Below are 20646 nucleotides of genomic sequence, written 5' to 3' on the forward strand. Positions count from 1 at the left end.
TCTTCCAGCCGAATGAGACACAAGTCACTCTGTTCAGCACCAATATACCGTGAGGTCACATGATAGGGATGTGTGACTGACTGTTCTTCTCAATCACCGATGAAATAAGCACAGGAAAGATGATTTCTGTCTTATATTTAGACTGAGGGGGACAGTACTTAGTTTTTTCAGGGCGGAGCTGCATCTGAAACATTTACATCAACGTGATTGGTGTGAATTCTACATTCAAACTGAGTATAATGTATTTTTGGTAGTATTTATGTTATAGTGATGCTTCTTTGTTACTTAAGATGAACTAGAATGTATAAATGGTTTTCAAATAATACATTTATAACAAGCAGTAGCGCAAGAATAGTATAATTACTTGAAACATAACTGAATAATATATGAATGTTGCTTCATTAACCAGTGATTCAAAGTAATGATATTTTTTAGCATTTGCACATTTGGGATTTGCACCTTTTTGGATATTTCACATGTTTTTTTTTTTTACATTTGTAGTCTTTCCTACTTTGTACTGCAACTGCTGCATAACAATTTTCCTCTATCTTATTTAATCTTATTTGTAGCTCTATACTTAACTACTTATAGTAAAAGGATGTAGCTAAAACAATAAATTAACAATTTTATGAATATGTTATTTGTCAAGAAAAATTGCCCAAAAAACTAAACTAGCTTTTCCAACTTTTGCATCAATTTCTTTAACTGTCCATGGTTATTTCCTTGTAAAGTGCAATGGTGGAACGTGATTTGCCCCGCCCACTCTCTTCTCAATGGTAACGTGCTGACCATCCAACCCCTCAAACAAAAGACTAATTTAGTGTGTTAAACCTACAATAAGACTTCCATAAACATTTACTACAGTTTATCAAATTTCATAAGCGAGTTTACTTCCAACAGTCGGTTATGTCGCCTCAGGACGGCTGTAATGACCGTTTTTCGCCACTGTTAGCTGCTAGCTAGCTTCAGTAGCTACTGTTAGCTGGGTCACCATCAACCGTTGTCCTCTTGAAGTCTGAACTTGAAGTCTGCTGTTGCCTCTTCTCAAAGACTTTACTGCTGATGCCGGACGTCACTACGTTTTCCTAGAAGGTAAGCCTTTGTTCGTTGTATGTCATAAGTTGAAGTTTAGGCTTTGTTTTCTTGGTGTTTGTATGCTCGGCTAAGCTAACTGCTGTGGGGTTTGCTTAGTGAGCTAGCTAGCTAACATGAACCGTTTTGCTCTGCTGCTTAATTGTGTTATGGGGGTGTTTTGTGGTCGATGGCTGCTGATTCTTTCTTTCTGTGTAGTATTAGAAATTACATAGGATAGATAGCTTTTATTAATAGACTCAAGGTCCATTTAGAAAAACAAAAAAACAGCATACAGTACAATTAATAAGGACATATATGAATTAAATTAAATTAGATTGTGAATTGACATTCATTTGGTTTGGATGCTGATGGTTTGGTGAGATATAAAACTATGAGTAGCCCATAACAGCGGTCCCCAACCTTTTTAGCGCCAAGGACCGTTAAATGTCAGACTATATTTTCACGGACAAAATGATACAACTGGCATAAAAACGGTGGTATGTTGTAAATATAACTTTATTAGCAGTGTCCTCGTAACATCGGGCCAACAACGCAACATGAATTACATCCTCTCTGCCCCCTAACCCTAACGCTCACTGGCTCTGGTCGCTATGGTGACGTTTAAACATGCCTTTAAAAAATAAGATACAGATACACCACAAAAACGAATATCAAGTCCAGGAAAATTTTAGCTCACCATAACGCTATATCAATTGGAGCCTTGAGCTTTTTTTTTTTTGGGTTGCTGTCACTTCTATTGTTGTCATATATTGCCCAACTCTATTTTAGAGTGAAAAAACAAACAGGAAATCCCAAAAACGTCAAAGTTATAAGACTGTACATATTTTCATTATCGAGCAAAGGAACTACTCATCCCATAAACCACCGCACACCACTGAATAAAGGAATCAAAGATTTGTTAAGCTTACAGCTAATTCGGCTAACCACTAGCTAAGTCAGCATGTAATAACTTTAAAAGACCCCCAAAATAAAACCTGAAAATATCCGTTAAAATATATAACAGCTGTTACGTCATTATAGCCGTAGGTATATTTTAGGAGATAACATTGTTATTGCTAACCAAAATTCTAGTTAACGTTAGTAATTAAACCTAAAAAGCTAATGGAAGTCCAAACTGTCTGTGTGCTTAGGATAGGATGTCGGAAATGGCGATACGGTTTTCAGCGGTGTTGTGGTGATCTCAGGGTAAATTCTGTCATGACTTTCATCCAGAACACCAGCAGAGTTGTTGTCTCAAACATACTTTTAAGGCCGCCGTTATTTGCGATCTCCAGCAGTTGATCTTCTTCTTGCACAGAGATGCTGGATTCACCTGGTTTGTTGACAAATGGGTCAGATCCATCCTTGGCTGTTCCTGGGTCTTTTGTGGTTGGGAAGTGGTGTTCGAACTCTCTTAACCCTCATGTTGTCCTCGGGTCAAATTGACCCGTTTTCCTATATCAATGTTCTTTTTAACTACCCAAAATACTACCCTTCCTTGTTGTTGTTGTTGTTTATTATTATTATTTCTGTTATTTTGTTTTCTCTATACTGTCTTTTAATTTATTTCCTGCAAAAACGGATGCTGGAATTTCAATTTCCTTGCGGGAGTCATCCCAAAAAGATTAATAAAGAGAAGTCTAAGTCTACACAACGCTCTTTGGCAAGTACAAATCTCTATCCATCCATCCATCTTCATCCGCTTATCCGGTATCGGGTCGCGGGGGCAGCAGCTCCAGCAGGGGACCCCAAACTTCCCTTTCCCGAGCCACATCAACCAGTTCCGACTGGGGGATCCCGAGACCAGGTTGGAGATATAATCTCTCCACCTAGTCCTGGGTCTTCCCCGAGGCCTCCTCCCAGCTGGACGTGCTTGGAACACCTCCCTAGGGAGGCGCCCAGGAGGCATCCTTACCAGATGCCCGAACCACCTCAACTGGCTCCTTTCGACGTGAAGGAGCAGCGGCTCTACTCCGAGCTCCTCTCGGATGACTGTGCTTCTCACCCTATATCTAAGGGAGACGCCAGCCACCCTCCTGAGGAAACCCATTTTGGCCGCTTGTACCCTGGACAAAATCTCTACTTTCATTAATTTTGGGGTGTCTTATTCAATTTTATAACATTTGGTAATGGTTTTTGAAATAGCATTGAGTAAAAGTTGACATATTCCAGTCTGATTATCCATCAACATCCATTCCTTTAATTTTAGTCTTAATTTCTAATTTCTGCTTTTCTAGCTCAAACATTAGGTATAATTTCCTATAAATGAGGTTTATTGACCATAAGTTCCAAAAATAACTGTAAAACTGAAGTTGCTAAGTTAGTGTTACGTTGCGTTAAACGGTTTAACCGCATCCTCTCCTAGAAGTAGTGAATGGCTTCTTAGCTTTAGCAATACGGTTAGCCACCACGAATGATGCTGTCAGTGCACCCGCATTGATGCGGTGCCCCCCAGTAATTTCTTCTGTACTATGTGTTCCCGTTTTTTTTTTTCTTTCAAAGTACTCCGAGGGCTTGTCTTTTAATGCAGGGTGCTTGGTCTCCAAGTGGCGAAGCAGTTTGAAAAGCTTTATTGCCTCATTAGAGAGCTGGTCGCCTCATATTATACAGAGCGGGCTTGGTTTGTGGAGATCACTTGTCGCGATGAATCCATATTTTAAGTAGGACTTTTGGTATTGTCTGTTAAATGCAGCTTCTTTTTTCTTGGAAGTTGTAGGCTCTTGTTCGGTCTCCTCACTGGGCCTTTTTCCCTTTGCAAAGAAACTTTCCACTTTCTTACTCATTTTACTTGCTAGCCCACTGGGTTAAGTTTTCACTTATGTTCACTTGAGCAAGATGTAGCACAGAGAATCCAGTCATTTTTCAAAATAAAAGATCGTTTTGGCTCAGATAAATAAAATCGAATTGATGTAAGGTATTTATTCCTTCTTGTGCCTCCCGGCACCAAATGACGCACGGACCGGTACCATCCAGCGGCCCGGGGATCGGGGACCACTGGCCTATAGAGCTCAACAGTCCCGCCCTTCCTCCGAGAGACCTTGGGTTCTGGAAGTAAATGTATTAGTTTCTCCCATTGACGTCTGAAAAAATCCGTATATAAAGAGTTTTAGACCATGCCTAGATCATCGGGTGCGAAAACTAACCAATCAGAGCCTAACTTTCCATCCCTGCTGCGTTCAAGCAATCATAACAAAATCATAACAGAATGAAACAAGCACTGAAGCAATTGGCATTTTTACATTGGCATATTATGTAACGTTATATATTCTCTTATCTACACATATTGGAAATTGAGATAAAGACAATATTTGTTAATAGATTATGAAGTAAAATTTCAGAATTGTTTTTAAAACCCCAAATAAGTCCCGGGTCAGTTTGACCCGAGGGACCCGAGAGGGTCCCAAACGTGAAGACAACACACGGGTTAAAGGGTTGGTTCACCCAAATTACAAACAAAATATATACAAAATATATTTTATGTCTCTCCAGTGGTATCTCTCCATGCAAGTAGTTCTGGTTGTATTCTTCAATTCAATTCAATTGTATTTATAGTATAAATTCAAAACAAGAGTTATCTGGAGACACTTTACAGATAGAGTGGGTCTAGACCACACTCCAGAATTTACAAGGACTCAACAGTTTTAGGAGTTTCCTCCAGAGCAAGCAACAGTGAGACAGTGGTGAGGAAAAACTTCCTTTTAGGCAGAAACCTGGGACAGACCCAGACCCAGACCCAGACCCAGGCTCTTGGTAGGCGGTGTCTGACGACCGGTTGGGGTTAGATTGAAGAGTGGCAACAACAGCCACAAAAAATAGTAGTTTGTAGTAGTTCTTTGTAGTAGTTCACTTTGGAGCCTCCCTGATCCAAGGAGACATGCTGGGCGAAAAGAACATAAGGACCCCGGGGAATCACTCCCCAGAGCTAGGTTAGTAGCAAGCATTTCTGGGACATGGATGCACACAAATGGAAAGATAGAAAGATAGAGAGAGATGAGCTCAGTGTGTCAAAGGAAGTCCCCCCGCTGTCTAAAACTATTACAGCGTATCTAAGAGAGACAGAATAAAGAGAAGAGCCTGGCCTCTTGTAGTGGAGATATCTTTCTATGAGATTTATGTCTACAAAGTACAAGGGAGGTGCATTTAGTTTGTGGTGACCACAGTACTTTTTTCTTTTGGTAGCTTGTCCAGGATTACGTTACATTGCATGAACGTGATGTTTTATATTCCATGTGTAAGGTGTGTTTAGGAGTTGTTCTGTATAAACGGTATTATTCAGCTCTCTTGTGCATGTTGCAGAGCTCCCGGACTAAGGCAGTGGAACGTGCAGTCTCCTCTCCACAAGAAGAAGAAATCATCCAAAGCGTAGTTACCAAACGGCTTCATGTCTTTGTTTTTGTCTTTATTACAACTACTCCTACTACTCCTACATATTAATTTCAATGTGATGTTGATTGATACTCTCTCATCTTTCTAGTTGATATGTTTATGTTACTGTTTGTCTTTTTATCTTTTTTGTATTAAAGGTGACCTTAACTCCAGGATATTGTGTGCTGCCAGATTCTTGCACGTGTACACTTTGTTGTCATAACAAGATTTTTCGTACTTTTGTGCCAAGATATTATTCAGCTCCACAACTTTGGAAGTCAGATTCAGTGGAAATATTGCAATCTCCTAAAAAAGTCCAAACTCATCCAGAACTGGGCCACTTTAACTTGTGAGGAGCGTTGTATGGAACCATCCACGTTATTTTTTGCAATTATGGTTGATGGAAACCCAAATGTCTGATTTAGAAACGTTTTGAAAATGGGTCAACTTTGACCCTGAGGACAACAGGAGGGTTAATTATTTTCTTTGGATGAACAACATGTACCTCCAGACAAAAAACTATATTTAGTATATTATAATAAACATAAAATAATTTGAGCCATTTTATATTTTGGGGGTTTAGGATGCAAATGAGCGTTTGCGTTTCCCTCATTTACACATCAAACTATATTACACATGACTGTAGTGCAACTTAACATTTAAACAACAATAGACCAGCTCAACTAAACCAAATTGTCTCAACAGCAACTAACTAGGATTAAATAAAGAAAACCACAAACAAGGTCCTGGTTTTATACTTAAGGCAAACAAGCCCCCAACTTGTGAAAACCGGCTCACAGGCCACAATAAAAGAGGAAGATGCACAGCAACGTGACAATAATAAGTGACATTTATTAAATAATGATGCAAACAAGAGCACGATGAGGTGTGATTGTCAGTATCAGTGATGAATGTTGGTGGATGGATGTGATGGAGAATGTGAGGTGCATGTTGTCAGTAGTTAACAGAGAGAAAACATGTTGGTGCGCCATCGGTAGAATGCAGCCTCCTGGTCTCGGGCAGGCGGGGGTTAAACAGTCTGGGAGGACCGGCCAGGTGATCACAGTCATCTCATCATCGCCTCCGCTACACCTGCAAGTTAACAAGACAAACCACAGTACCCATGTAGGACAGGCCCAGGGCCGGCACACCAACAAACAGGACATCGTTTTTAGAGCTAGTGTTTGTGTATATGCAATAGTTATTATATGATTGTGAAGAATAAATTGCAATTTTCTCACATTTCCACAGGGTTTTCTCCCTTAGCCGCTGTACCCTCCCGATTTAACCCACGTGGCTGTGGGGGTGCCGTGTTCCTCCTTCCCAGGCGTTGTGGTGGTTCTCACACCAACATCTGTTGGGGTCTTCACTATTTACCCATAGCTGGGGCTATTTGTCCATAGCTGGGGCAGTGGTTGACGGGCATCAGGGCGTTTCTACTCACCGATGCGCCTGCATGCCACGTCTCTGGGGCCCACTGCTGCTCCGAGATCCTGTACAACTTAGCCTGGAACCACAAGGGCCCAGTTCCCATGTGTGCCACGGGGAGGCGTGTACGAGGTCTTGGCAGTGTGAGAGGCTATGTACCGGCAGAGGAGGCGACACACACTCGGCTCCTCTTTCAGCCCTGAAAACAAAGGGCTGTCCGGTGGCAGTAGCTGGAAGCAGAGAGTGGCGAGCAGCATGTAGCATGTAGCATGCACTAACTACAAGCTCTACTACTCCAACACTACTGCACTGACGCATCACACGCCCTGCGAGCAAACGCACACACACACACACACACACACACACACACACACAGACCCTCACACACCCAAACAGACACACACAGACCCACACGCACACACACAGACACATGCACACACACAGACACGCACACACACACACACACGCACACACACACACACACACACACACAGACAGATACCCAGACCCACACACACACACACACACACACAAAGACAGACAGATAACCACACACACACAGACAGACAGACCCACACACATAAAGACACACACATACACACAGAGATAGACAGACAGACACACACATACCCATACACACACACAGACCTGAGCGCACACACACACACACACACACAGACAGACAGACACGCACACACACACACACACCACACAACACACACACAGGACAGACACCCACACACACACACACACACCACACACACACACAGACACACACAGACAGACCCACACACATAAAGACAAAACACACACACACACACACACACACCACACACACACACACACACACGCACACACAGATAGACACAGATAGACAGACACACCCACACAAAGACAGACAGACCAACAGACAGACAGACCAACAGACAGACAAACAGACAGACCAACAGACAGATAGATAGACAGATACTATACCAGTACAAATACATCTCTTCCTCAGCCAGGCAGAAGCTTTTTGTACCACTTCTTCTTCTTTGGTTTTTCCATTATCTGGCTCTGAAGATCTACCAGCTGGGACCTCAAGGTGCTCTCAGTCCTCTCCCACTCCTGCTCTTTTTCCAGCTGAGTCAGCTTCAGGCTTTCTGTGGCCTGAAGGAGGGATGTCTTGTCCTCCTTCCACTGGTTGAGATCACTCTCCAGCTGCTGCTCAGTGTTCTTCAGAGCTGCGAGGAGGCAGTCACTCACAAAGCTCTGCTCCTCATTCTGATCCACATAGGAGGCTCTTGATTTGTTGCTCTCCTCTAACAGAGAGGTTTTCTCCTGCTGCCATAGGACACGCTCACTCTCCAGCTGATGTTCATACTTTTCCTCAAGAGCAGCCATGAGGGTCTTGTTGTTTGTGTCCTGTCTCTCCAGCTGGGCTCTATGGGAAGCATGGGATCTTTCCAGAATCTCTTTTGCCTCCTCGTCCTGTTTTAGGAGATCTTCCTCCACCTTACTCAATTTATCCTTCAGCTCCTGAGCTTGATCCCTCTCCATCTCCAGATGGCTCTCCAACATCACGTTGGTAGTCTTACTTACCGTGAGGATCTGTCTCTCTTTTCGACGCTTCAACTTCTGAGTCGCCACAATATTTAGAAGGGCCTGCATCTCTCCTTTCATCTGCTTTAAATCAACTTTCAGGGCTTCAGAAATGAAGGTCTGCAGGTCCAGATCTTTTTGGGCTTTTTCCAGCTGGGATGTCCGATGCTCTGCTTCCCCTGGTGGGGAGTGGACACGTTCAGCCGGAGCCTCATCCAGCTGGACTCTATGGGAAACCTGGGATCTTTCCAGTGTCTCCTTTGTCTCCTTCTCCTGTCCTTGAGCCCTTTCCATCTCCAGAAAGCTCCCCAACTCTAACTCCACGTTGGTTGTCTTACTTACCGTGAGCTTCTGTCTCTCTTTACAAAGCTCCATCTCCTGAGTCTCCACTTCCTTTTTCAGGGCCTCCTTCTCTCCCTTCACCTGCTCCAATTCAACCTTCAGGTCTTCAGTAATAAAGTACTGCAGGTCCAGATCTTTTTGGGCTTTTCGCAGCCTGTTGTTGGTTTTGACCAGCTGGGATCTCAGTTGCTCTGTTTCCCTGGGTGGGGAGGGGACATGTTGAGCCAGCTGAACTTTTAACTCACCTATCTCCTTCTGCATCAGCTCTTTCTCATGCCCGCTGCCCTCTCTCTGCAGTTGGAGCTGATTGAGGAGATCGGCCAGCAGGTCCTCCCGGATGATCAGGTGAACTCTTCCCTCAGATTCACATTGGGTGAGTGTCGCCTCGCCGTCCTTCAGCTCCAATCGTACCTGTTCTTCAAGGTAACTGAGGTAGAAATCGATTGGTTGATTCTCTCTGGTGTTGAATTCCATGTTTTCCAGTGTTTTTTCTCTTGTTGCAATGTGCACCGTTGGATTGTCAAAGTCAAACTGTCTCTGATACAAACTGCTGTTTGAGTGAATGTGTGTCAGAACTCAAGTTGGGTCTAGTATTCAGTGGGTTGTCATGACAACAACAACATGTTTTTTTTTGTCCTAATGGTAATTGATTCTATTCCATTCTATCTTTCATTCTATTGTTGCTATGGGACCTCAGTTTTTTTATGATTGAATATACAGTATAAATGTAATAATTTCTGATGATTCCTAAAATATGGCAGAAAGACCACTTTACAAAATATGGAAAGGAAAAATATGAGCGGTACACACAAGTATGCATCAGTTGGGCCATCATTTTCTCTAACTCCATTCACCATGTGCACTCAGCCACTACCTATTATTTAAGATGTGCATTTATCACAATAAAAATAAAATAATAATAATAATATATAGAAGTGCATCAACATAAAATGTTGATATAGATGATTGTAAAACAATAAACATGATCTTGACTTTGAGTACATGCAACACTGTAGCCATTGATTTACATTTACTCCATACTCACCTGCTTCATGGCTGGGGATAATTTCCCATGTTGCATGTTAGAAACAGTTGAAACACTTTTTATTAAACATAATTTACAAAGCTGTCGTATCACACTGAAAGCTGATATTTTGTCACTAGCAACCTACACCTGTCATCTGTCAAATCCAGTTGCATTTTCGGATTTGAACAAAACCGTTCAGGAGTTATTACAGCAAAGGTGGGCCGTGCGTAATGGTTCATCTGTCCCTCCTGGACGGGACAAATGAAACAGCATGGGGGGACGGACGTATAAAACATACAGTTTAAGCCATATAAACTTCCCACAACTTTAATATTTCACTATATATCATGGATGGTTTCCCAAAAGGTGTTATTTTAGATTAGGTGTTATTTTAGACATAGATTGTTGCGTAAATGTCCGTCATCGTGAAGCGCGTATGAAGCGGTTATTGAAATATCATGCATGATGATTCTTCCATTTTATAGCTAAAACAGTATGATTTTACAGTTATATCATGTTTCTAGTGTGGAAAATGTCGTTTCACTTGGTGTTTACGTGGGTTAGACCACTGCACACACAAATAACTCAAATCACTAAACCACTCCAACCTGTATTCCTGGTGGGCACAACCCATATATATTTTCATCTTTTCTAAAACTGCTTTTCCATGTCTCACCTACATAAATTAGTGTATAAACCCAGATATTTGATGAAAAAAATTAAAATCCATAGAGTTATAGCCAGGTCCATTGACATAGCCAAATGCCATTATAGCCTGTTTTGCTTTCCATGTAAAGAAGCATGCAATATGAAAGTCTGGGATTTTGACTCAGGTTTCCATTCATATTTGTCATTTCAGCTGTCTCATTCAACAAACAATCTACTAAATAAACTAAATAAACAACAAAATATTGTGATCCTGTTTCCATGTCTAACAGACACACAGCATCACAGTGCAGCACTTATTGGGAGTTCCACGTGTGGTGGGGATGTCCTCGGTGGACGGTTCCATCGCTTTACGCACAAAAAAATGTATGGCATCTTTAACACAAATAACTAGGCTTACATGGGTGTTTGCACAAATTTTGGCCTACATGAGTGTTTGCTTTCATCACTTTAACTTACAAAACCATTCAACATTTTTCTCAACTGCACAAATGTATCACAGTCGTGTTCCGTCGTGCGTAACGTTACGCATGGTTCGCTCCACCTGCAGCCGCCAGTCTATAAACTCCTGCAAAGCTCTTTAAGCTCCTTAGTTTTATTTCTGACTTCAGCAAAGATGAGTCACGGAGACCGTTACACCTCGTCGTCCTACCGGAAGATTTTCGGGGATTCTCCCAAGTTCCCCGTGGCCTCCTCCCGCATGGGCAGCGCCTCTCACCGGGGCTCCCCGGGGCTCCGGGCCATGGCTGGCTCCCGCAACAGCGGGTCCTCCCTGAGCCTGTACAGACGGATCGGCCGCTCCACCTCTTACTCTCCGGTACCCAGTGACTCCCTTGACTTGACCCAGACCTCCGTGGTCAACAATGAATTCAAAGTTATTAGAACTAACGAGAAGGAGCAGCTGCAGGTATGTGTGACGGGCTGAAACTAATTTCCTAAAAAAATTAACTTTTATAACACTCCTCCCAGATAATCCGGTGCACAATTTCTGACTGATTCACTTCACACTCGTTCAGGTGTCCTTGGACTAAATCAGTTTAGATAGGACTAAATTCAGACTTTTATGAAGCCCTTAACTAATGTCATTGTAATTGTTTTTACTATGATGTAAGCAACAATTGCTTTACAAATCTTGCAAAAGGTGGCCTGGCCCTTCTACCACTCAAAGATCATATCCTCCAGACACGTTTTAGTGCTATATTGCAGGTTTTTTTTGCCAATTGCTAAAACATAATTTTGCAAACATAGGCTCGTTTTATCAAAATACTTCAATAATTCACAAAACCACACACACAAACTGCAAAATACCTCATATATCCTGCAAAATGAAGCACTGCAACCCAAACTACATATATTATTATTAAAATCAAATATACCAAATAGCACACACTTCATTAACATTACCAGAGTTTACCAACCAACTACACACTCTCATCTTCAGTATGCTTTGCTATAATACTAAAATAGTTTGTAAAAACAATTCTAGAAAATTCTTCAGCTTGTTCACATGCACAGATATATTTGCAGATACACACACATGCTATTAAAACATTTATTATTTTGAACTCTTTTCATAGTGCTTCCTTCCTAATTTAAGAGGTAACAGTTAACCATTGAGGTGTTTGGCCAGGTGGCACATACAGTACACTGGCCAATCAGCTCATATAGTGTCATTTTGGATGGCAGTGTTTTGAAATGGCAAACATGTGACTTTATGTCAGATTGGTGTGTCTTATGCAGAAAACCGTGGTCAGTGCATTTAAAAATTGGATTTTGCATTTTGGATTGCAGAAAATGTGTTGAGAAGAGGTTTTGTTCTCTGTGTGCCAGTTTAACCCGCGTGGCTCACCTCTACCAGCAGGAGCTGATAGAACTACGCTCGCAGGTGGATGAGCTGAGCCGGGACAAGAACCGCATCCTTATAGAAAGGAACAACATGGAGGACGAGCTGCAGGTAAACCATAGGAGGGGAGGAAGGGGGGTAACTGCTCCTTTAATTTTAAAGTGCTCATATTATGCTTTTTGGCTATTTCCCTTTCCTTTATTGTGTTTTATTTTTTTTGTGTGCATGTTATAGGTTTACAGAGTGAAAAAGCCAAAAGTGACTGAGCTAGTAGTCCTTACCTAGGTACTGTCAGGGCCCTCATACTCTGCTTCTGACTGGCTAGTAGTCCTTACCTAGGTACTGTCAGGGCCCTCATACTCTGCTTCTGACTGGCTAGTAGTCCTTACCTAGGTACTGTCAGGGCCCTCATACTCTGCTTCTGACTGGCTAGTAGTCCTTACCTAGGTACTGTCAGGGCCCTCATACTCTGCTCCTGACTGGCTAGTAGTCCTTACCTACGTACTGTCAGTAGTACAACAAAATATGATGTTTTTTGAAAATTAAACCATGTCAACATATTCTGATATAACCTCTAAATGCAATTATGAACCTGAAAATGTGCAAAATATAAGCATTTTAAAGGTTGTCTCCATTGCTATACAAGCCTCAATTCTTTAGCCTCCTAATTGTGGATATATATATACGGTAAATATTTACGGTAAAAATGAAATATTTAAAGTTGATTTAAGATTTTGGAATGTTATAAACTCCAACATAAAACTTTGTTTAAAGGCCACCTTTGACTCTTTTCCGGCTTCCAACGTTAACTTCATGATTGCGTTACATAACCCAGACACTATAGTATTAGGTTGCTGTGAGCTTTAGCCTACATTCACTGCTAAACAGAGGCAGAACATAATTTAATCTCACAAATTATTCCTTCACAGTGCTGTGTAATGCGAGAAAATCTCAGAACAGTTTTCATCAGACCCACCCTGGGTTGGGTTAATTAAGTCTACTGCTTACTTACAATACTAATAAACGAGTAATATTAAGTAATGACAACACCACTGGCCACAATAGCACATCATTGAGGTCGAACAAATGAAATCGCAATAATTCATACTCCTAAAATGTGACAAAACACATTACTAACTGTTCATGAACAGTAAAGCGACATCTGTGTCTGGCCTCAGTCACTATTCTTTTTCAGCGAACTCCAACTAGCAAAAGCCACACCAATGATTTTCCATATTTGTCTTGCTTTTTGGGTTTTTAGTCCTTTTGCTGAATGTGTAGGTCCTTTCTTAGCAGTACAATCGCTGATTCAAACAATTTGAGGACTCTGCTTCAGGTTGTCAGCCATGCCTTCACCTTTTGCAGCAGTCCTCTTCGTCTCCGAAGGTCAATGCTGCTGTTGCCTGTTGTCCTTGTGTAGTGGTGATGGAAAATAAGTCAGTCAAGCTGCTGCGCGCTAAAGTCGCTGGACTACTCTATTTTGGAAACAAAGCTGAGAAATACATAGAGTTTGGTGGAGCTGATAGGCTTAATTAGCTTTGTTTCAAATAACGGACGTTCATTAACTCAAGTCAAATCAAACTGTGGATTTAGAGAATTGTGAAACACCTAGTTGTGTTATTTTTGCAGAGATATTACCAAGCTGAGGAGTGTTCCTGAGATGTCTTTCTATGGCTTACGGCTGCTTTGCTCACCAACGCAAGGAGACCAGAAAGAAGTAAGATCCCATAACCATGGTCCATAGTATGCACACTTGGGTGTTTACTGTCTAAACTCATCTAATCTCACTAAAAGGTAGCAGAGTTGTTTTGTTGATTCTTGAAGTTTGTTGCATGGCTGTAGAATGCTGATTACCATCAGTTGTTTTTATCAATATAGCTAGCACATACAAATCTTTAGATGTTACTAATCTCTAGAAATGTAGAATTGTTGTATTTTTTCAACATCATTTCTTTATGGGACCCACAATTGCGTCTTACAATGCAATTGTCAAAAGAATAACGTACAAATGGTGACATTAAGCAACTCCATCTCCTAATAATTCCTTTTATTTTTGTTGATGGAAGGATCCCTTCACATCAGGATCTCATGTTTGTTGATTATTTGGATATATTTCTAGCCATTTAACTGTAGACAAAGTTAAAAGCAATATAAGACTTTGTACGTGATTTATGTGTTTGTGATTACAGTCATCTTGTAGATGAATTGAAAGACCTGGCGCTGCCTTTCCTGCATATCCTCCTGCAGCATATCTGCTTCCAGGTAAATCCTCCTGGAAACACTCAGCAGTGATGCACTTCCTGTTTGGGTAAAGTTCAGAGAGTCTGTGTCAACTGCTTATCTCTTAAAGCTACGATAGCAGTCCCATCCATGGCTATTTACAGAAGTCTTTGCAGGTCACAGTTTGATGTGTGCTATGTACAGATGGTCACCTGTTTTCCACCATGCTGATGCATCCGTATAGCTTATAGTGTTTCTGCTGTGGATGTTTAGATGGTGGAGAGTGAGTTTCGAAGCCATGGAGCCCAGGCTGTGGGTATGCTGACGTCTCAGATGGCAAGTACAGACTATGCCTGCTTCATCAAGTGGCTGTTTAACTACTCCAGACACTCAAAGGTAACTAGTCCCAATTGTCACCGCTACATGTTGATGTAGTCTGTATTTTCTATTTTGTCATGGTTCACACTTCACACCCTTAAATGGTGACTGCAGGTTTTTGTACATGCTCTAGTTGATTAGGACCTCTTTCTTAATCTATAATGCAAACATGACAATGATACTGTATACAACACTGATTTTAAACCCAACTGTTTTAAGATCCACTGCCCAAAAATGACCAAACCTGTCAAAAAGCACCGTCACGGGCGCACAATATTTTTGGTTTCAATATTATAGATGTACACGAGCACAGTGTGTCTGGGTTTTTGTTGTCCGGTAATGACCAGACCTTTGTCTTTAACATAAAACAAAAACCTGGAGAGTTACCTTACTTTCTACATTAGAAGTATTGCATATACTGTATGTCAACATCCCCTTGTTTGTAATTTATCATCACAGGAACATAAATTCATATATAGGCAGCTAGCTACTTAATAGTTTGTTTCTGATGTTGGTCAGAACAGAATTGTAGGGACTGTGGATTTGTGCATCCTGTCCAGATGCTCTCCAGCTAACGAGGGGTAATGGCGACAGTTTGATGTCACAGGTAATCCTGTAGAAGCCAAAGCTGAATAGAGGGGGAAGTTATAACACATCCAAGCAATCACAATCCCCACACATGGACCATAACCATATAAAAACTAGAGGTCTGAAACTCTTTTGACTACGTCATTGCTTTAAACAACAATCTAATAGACCTACTAAATGAGTAAGCCAAAAAACTAAGCCAAAAAATACTTTTAATACCTTAAAGTCCATTTATGTAGACAGACAGCATTTGACTGTTAATGCCAATAAAAGGGCTGCAAAGATCCCCCCATTGAATATAAGCTATCAGTAGCTGTAATCTCAGGCCTGGGCCCCATTGCCTACCTCTACTTGTGCGTGCCGGCTACCTTGAACAAGTGTTGCTCAGGTTAGGTGGTGGCACCCAGGTCTACATTTCAGTCAGGCGTCATTACATCCTGTCAGTGGTATCTGTGTGTGTGTGTACAGTCTGTTTTGCTGCCTTTTGTAGATGGTGTGCCGGCTGTTTTCCGTGGATGTGGTGATGGTTTTGCTGGAGCAGCCAGAGAGGAGGCCGGAAGAGTGTCTGGACCCAGAGCTCACCTGCTTCCTGCCACACAAGTTCTTGATCCAGAGCCTGCTGTTTGCTCGGCGGATGGACGACTCGCCCACTGTTCTCGCCTGCCTGGCCCAGTGTCTGGAGCTGCCTTCTTTCAACGTCACGCGGGCTGTCCACAACCTCTTCTCTGCTAGTGAGAAAATGCACACAATGGAATTGTACAAACATCTGTATTTGAAAATAGACGTTTTTCCTGTAAAGCTAGTGTTGATGTGATGAATTTGGGCTAATTTTGCATCTGAAACCAGTAGACCACTTTGTAAAGCTGACGTTTGAAAATACATAACTCTTTGAATTATTAGAGAATGTAATGGAAGTTTGCATATTTTTAGAGCTGCTGTGTTTGCATCTTAAACTGTTTTTGTGGACACATTTCCACTAAAGTAACTTGTTTACTTTCTCTGTTTAGCTGGAACCCAGACAGTACTGGAAGGTGAAATTACAGAAGGTACACTCTTGTTTCTTTATCACAGAGTTTACAGTTTGACAGTACAGTACGCTCTCTGGCATGTTTAGCGAGTAGGGCCAGGTGTCCCATAAAAAAATCGCAATACTAGTACCCTTAAAGTGGGATTGAGAGTCAGCCATCTATTAACATCACAAGAGATTTTATTAAATACTGGATCCAAATTAACGTTAACTAGGTCTTTTAACTGGGGAGGGAATAAGATACCCAGATAAACAATACCTTGCTTTGGTCACTTCAGTTGCAAAACTCTTAAAAGAATTCTGCTGTGAATCATCGGCTCCTGGGTCTTTACCCACAGGCAGGCCCCCATTTAAGTGCCTTTTTAAATGTTTGTAACGGTTTGGTACCCTGGCCTGGTTCCCTCTTGTTCATGTTGTTTGAAAGGTGTTTTATAGATATGACTGGATGTTTCAGGAGGTTCCCAAAACAGTCAGAAAACCTACCGCACTCTGCCGTTCAGGACTGTGGAGATGAGCACCACTGACGTCTCCGACTGTGACGGTGAGACAAACCGACCTCAGCCACCATTCAAATGATTGTTAATTAAATGCGTTGAGTATTGGATGGCATTTCGTAAATACATGGGCAGGAATTGTTTAATAAGCTTGTGTAGGTATGTATACCCTCAAAGTCTGACAAGAGGTGTGTTATTATATATTTTTGATGCAGCAAAAGAGAACCTGGCTCTTCTCCTGAAGCGTGTAAAAGATTTGAAGACTAACGTGAGAAAATCAGCATTGCAGGTATTGGAAACTGAGTTTTACCAGACGACTTCATGTTTCAAATCCGAATAATGATAAGTACAGTAACTGATACTTATGTCACCAGTATATGAGTTTCACCCTAGCTTTCTGTGCAGTATACAAAGAGATGCCTAGATGATCTTTAACCTCTGTGCTCTGCCGTCCCTCCACAGGCCCTTGTGGGTCTCCTGAAACACAACGTAATCCCCATGAGCTGGGAGAACCTGGCTATACTGTCAGAGCGGTGCAGAGACCCAGCTGTTTCTGTGAAGAAGAAGGCCCTGCAGTGTATAGGAGAGCTGCTGACTGTAAGTCTCAACCAGCAGCTCTGAGACACAACATTTTGCACACTGATTACTTTTCCCAACAATCTAGTAACAAGAGAAGAAAACGTCTTACAGAATTTCCAATACACATTTAAAAAAAAAGGCTAAACCAGAGTGCAGTGTGGTGCAGAAGGCATGGCTTCAGGGCGTGGTGCCAGCTGTGGTAGACTCTGAAAACTCAGTGCAGGACAAGGCCCTGGAGGCTCTGGACCAAGTTCTGCTAAGCCAGGTCAAACCGTACTCTGCCAGTCGCCACCTGGATGCCAGTCAGAGGCTGACCTGGGACCTGCTAGGCCTGCTCTGTCATGATTGCCAGAACCTCAGGTTGGGAAAACTACAGTCATTCATTCATTTGTGTTACATACAAAATAAGAACATGTCATGCAGAAGAAAAAAGCAGAAATGTGAAATACTAAATACTTTGATTTTTGTATTTAGATTGAAATAGGGATGGGTGATATAGCCTCTTGCGATAACAATATATGTCACAAAATATAAATTATATTAGACCCATTCCAGACCAATTTACATAAACCCTAAGGAAACTGCTAAATGTATTTTTTTTTAAAGAAATAGAAACGTATGTAGTTTTGAGAACATTTACAAGATTGTGCAAAACTTATTACATAATGTTGCAGATAAATAAAATTCAAGTAAACCAGTTGCAGAGACTTTAACAAAGAAAAAACTTAAAGTATTGAGTTTCTTTCCTTTAGTGTAAACCATTCTAAAAGGCACTACACTTTCAAAGATGCACAGGTACTTTAATACCGTAAACATGTATTTCAAACAAAGTTTCTTACCTGCAGCCTAGCGCATTTGAGCACACTTGTACACACGTACACACTAGAGTGCGGATCGGGCCGGATTTTTCTGGCCGAGCCCGGCCCGCGTCCGACAGAGCAGTAACCGAACCCGACCCGAGCCCGACAGGCATTAAGATATTTATGTCCGAGCCCGACCCGAGCCCGACACAGTTAAAATCGCATTTGTTTCTCATACTAATGACACATGTACGTTTGTTTGTGTGGAAAGCCCGCTTTTATTAAGCAATTGTAGGAAGGCATTCGGAAATGTCAACAGATGAGCGCATCAATGCACGCGGGGCAACAAGCGCCATTACCTACATAATAAGCTGTTTTAAATTTTAAATGTTCAATGCCTTATCGCGCTGATGTGACCGAGAGCGACCCGAACCCGAGCACCCTTTCTAAAAATCTGTTCGAATCCGGCCCGGCCCGTCGGGTACCGTCGGGTCCCGTCGGGTCCCGTCGGGTCCCGTCGGGCTTGGGTCGGGTATCCATCCTCTAGGCTAACCAGCTACCACGTGAGTCATAAACATACAGCATATAATTTTAGAGTAGGGCTGGGCGATATGAAGAAAATCAAATATCACAATATTTTTGACCCGATACTTCAATATTGTTTTTTTTTTAATCCAGATTTTTGATAAATGATCATCAGTAATGTAGATACAATGTCTAAGTGGGTAAAGGCAAATAATAAAACAGCTAGAACAGTCTGGCAAGTTAAGAAATTGACATAACTTTACTGTAATGCAACCTTTAAAACCAGGAAAAGACAACACTTGCCATGCCACATGCCATATTACGATATGACAATATCCAAAATCTAAGATAATATCTAGTCTCATATCACTTTATTGATAGAAGATCGATATATTGCCCAACTCTATTTTAGAGTAAAAAAACAAACAGAAAATCCCCAAAACGTCAAAGTTATAAGACTGTGTACATATTTTCATTATTGAGCAAAGGAACTACTCATCCCATAAACCACCACACACCACTGAAAGGAATCCAAGATTTGTTAAGCTTACAGCTAATTTGGCTAACCACTAGCTAAGTCAGCATGTAATAACTTTAAAAGACCCTCAAAATAAAACCTGAAAATATCCGTTAAAATATATAACAGCTGTTACGTCATTATAGCCGTAGGTATATTTTAGGAGATAACATTGTTATTGCTAACCAAAATTCTAGTTAACATTAGTAATTAAACCTAAAATGCTAATGGAAGTCCAAACTGTCTGCGTGCTTCTTATGACAATACGGTGATTTGTTGACTATGTGTCAGCAAGTCACATGGTTGTGACACAATTGTCAGCCTATTTTTACAAAAAAACGCCTGCTCAAATTGTCAAGGGAAAGAAATTGTATTTTTTACTTGCGTAACCCGCTGTGGGCGGGACTGTTGAGCTCTATCAAAGTGTTTGGCCGAATGGGTTGTTCACACCATCGAACTCATGAACAGTTTATATTTATTTCAGAACAGTTCCTGCGAAATAGCACTGCAATAATAGCTAAATAATCAGATTGTTTTCCATATTAGCATTGCACTTTAACACACTGCAATATGTACATAATCTAGCCTTTCATTGTCATAGTTAGCTAAGGCTCAGCTCTGTGCCCCCCCCCCCTGTATGAATAAATATTGTATTCATACAGTATTGTATACATTTCCCTCTTGGGCATACATATTTTTATTAATATTTGTACTCTTTTCTACTGCAGCATATCAATTTCCCTCGGGTTGAATACTGTTTATATACATTTTTGCAATGCCTGCATTGATGTTGACTGCACAGCAACCCTGTATGGGCAGTAGGCTAACTAACACTGACTTGTATAACTCTGCATTGTCGTTGTTGTCCAGCTCTTGTCTGTAGGCATAGCTACATTTTTCACTATGCTTATATTTATTATTTGTTAGTGGTTATGTTTTATGTCTGTATTGTATCTATAATGTAAATTGGCTCTCTATGTGCACACTGAGAGCTACTGAGTCAACTTTCAATCTCAGGATCTTTGAACAGACAGACAGAGGAAAAAAAGAACAGGGTTTTAGTGATGGGGTGTACACATCACTGTGTACTGGCAGCGCATAGTTGGGCTCACTGCCACTGTAGCCATGTCCAATCCACCCTGGACGTTTTGATGACTATTTTTGGACGAGACGGCTGAAACGTCACACTCTT

The 20646-nt window shown here is 41.4% G+C and overlaps 1 protein-coding gene across 1 annotated transcript; it reads left to right on the plus strand.

Moving 5' to 3' along the window:
- Nucleotides 1–11099: 11099 nt before the first annotated feature.
- On the plus strand, nucleotides 11100–20337 carry LOC116670534 (condensin-2 complex subunit D3). Its single transcript, XM_032501110.1, has 10 exons — nucleotides 11100–11390; nucleotides 12342–12437; nucleotides 14820–14942; nucleotides 16003–16243; nucleotides 16520–16558; nucleotides 16994–17080; nucleotides 17249–17322; nucleotides 17496–17630; nucleotides 17752–17972; nucleotides 20325–20337. Exons 1-10 carry the CDS (start codon nucleotides 11100–11102, stop codon nucleotides 20335–20337), a joined length of 1320 nt encoding a protein of 439 aa, XP_032357001.1.
- The last annotated feature ends 309 nt before the right edge of the window (nucleotides 20338–20646 follow it).

This window comes from Etheostoma spectabile, chromosome 20, assembly GCF_008692095.1.
Source record: "Etheostoma spectabile isolate EspeVRDwgs_2016 chromosome 20, UIUC_Espe_1.0, whole genome shotgun sequence".
NCBI classification, from domain to species: domain Eukaryota; kingdom Metazoa; phylum Chordata; class Actinopteri; order Perciformes; family Percidae; genus Etheostoma; species Etheostoma spectabile.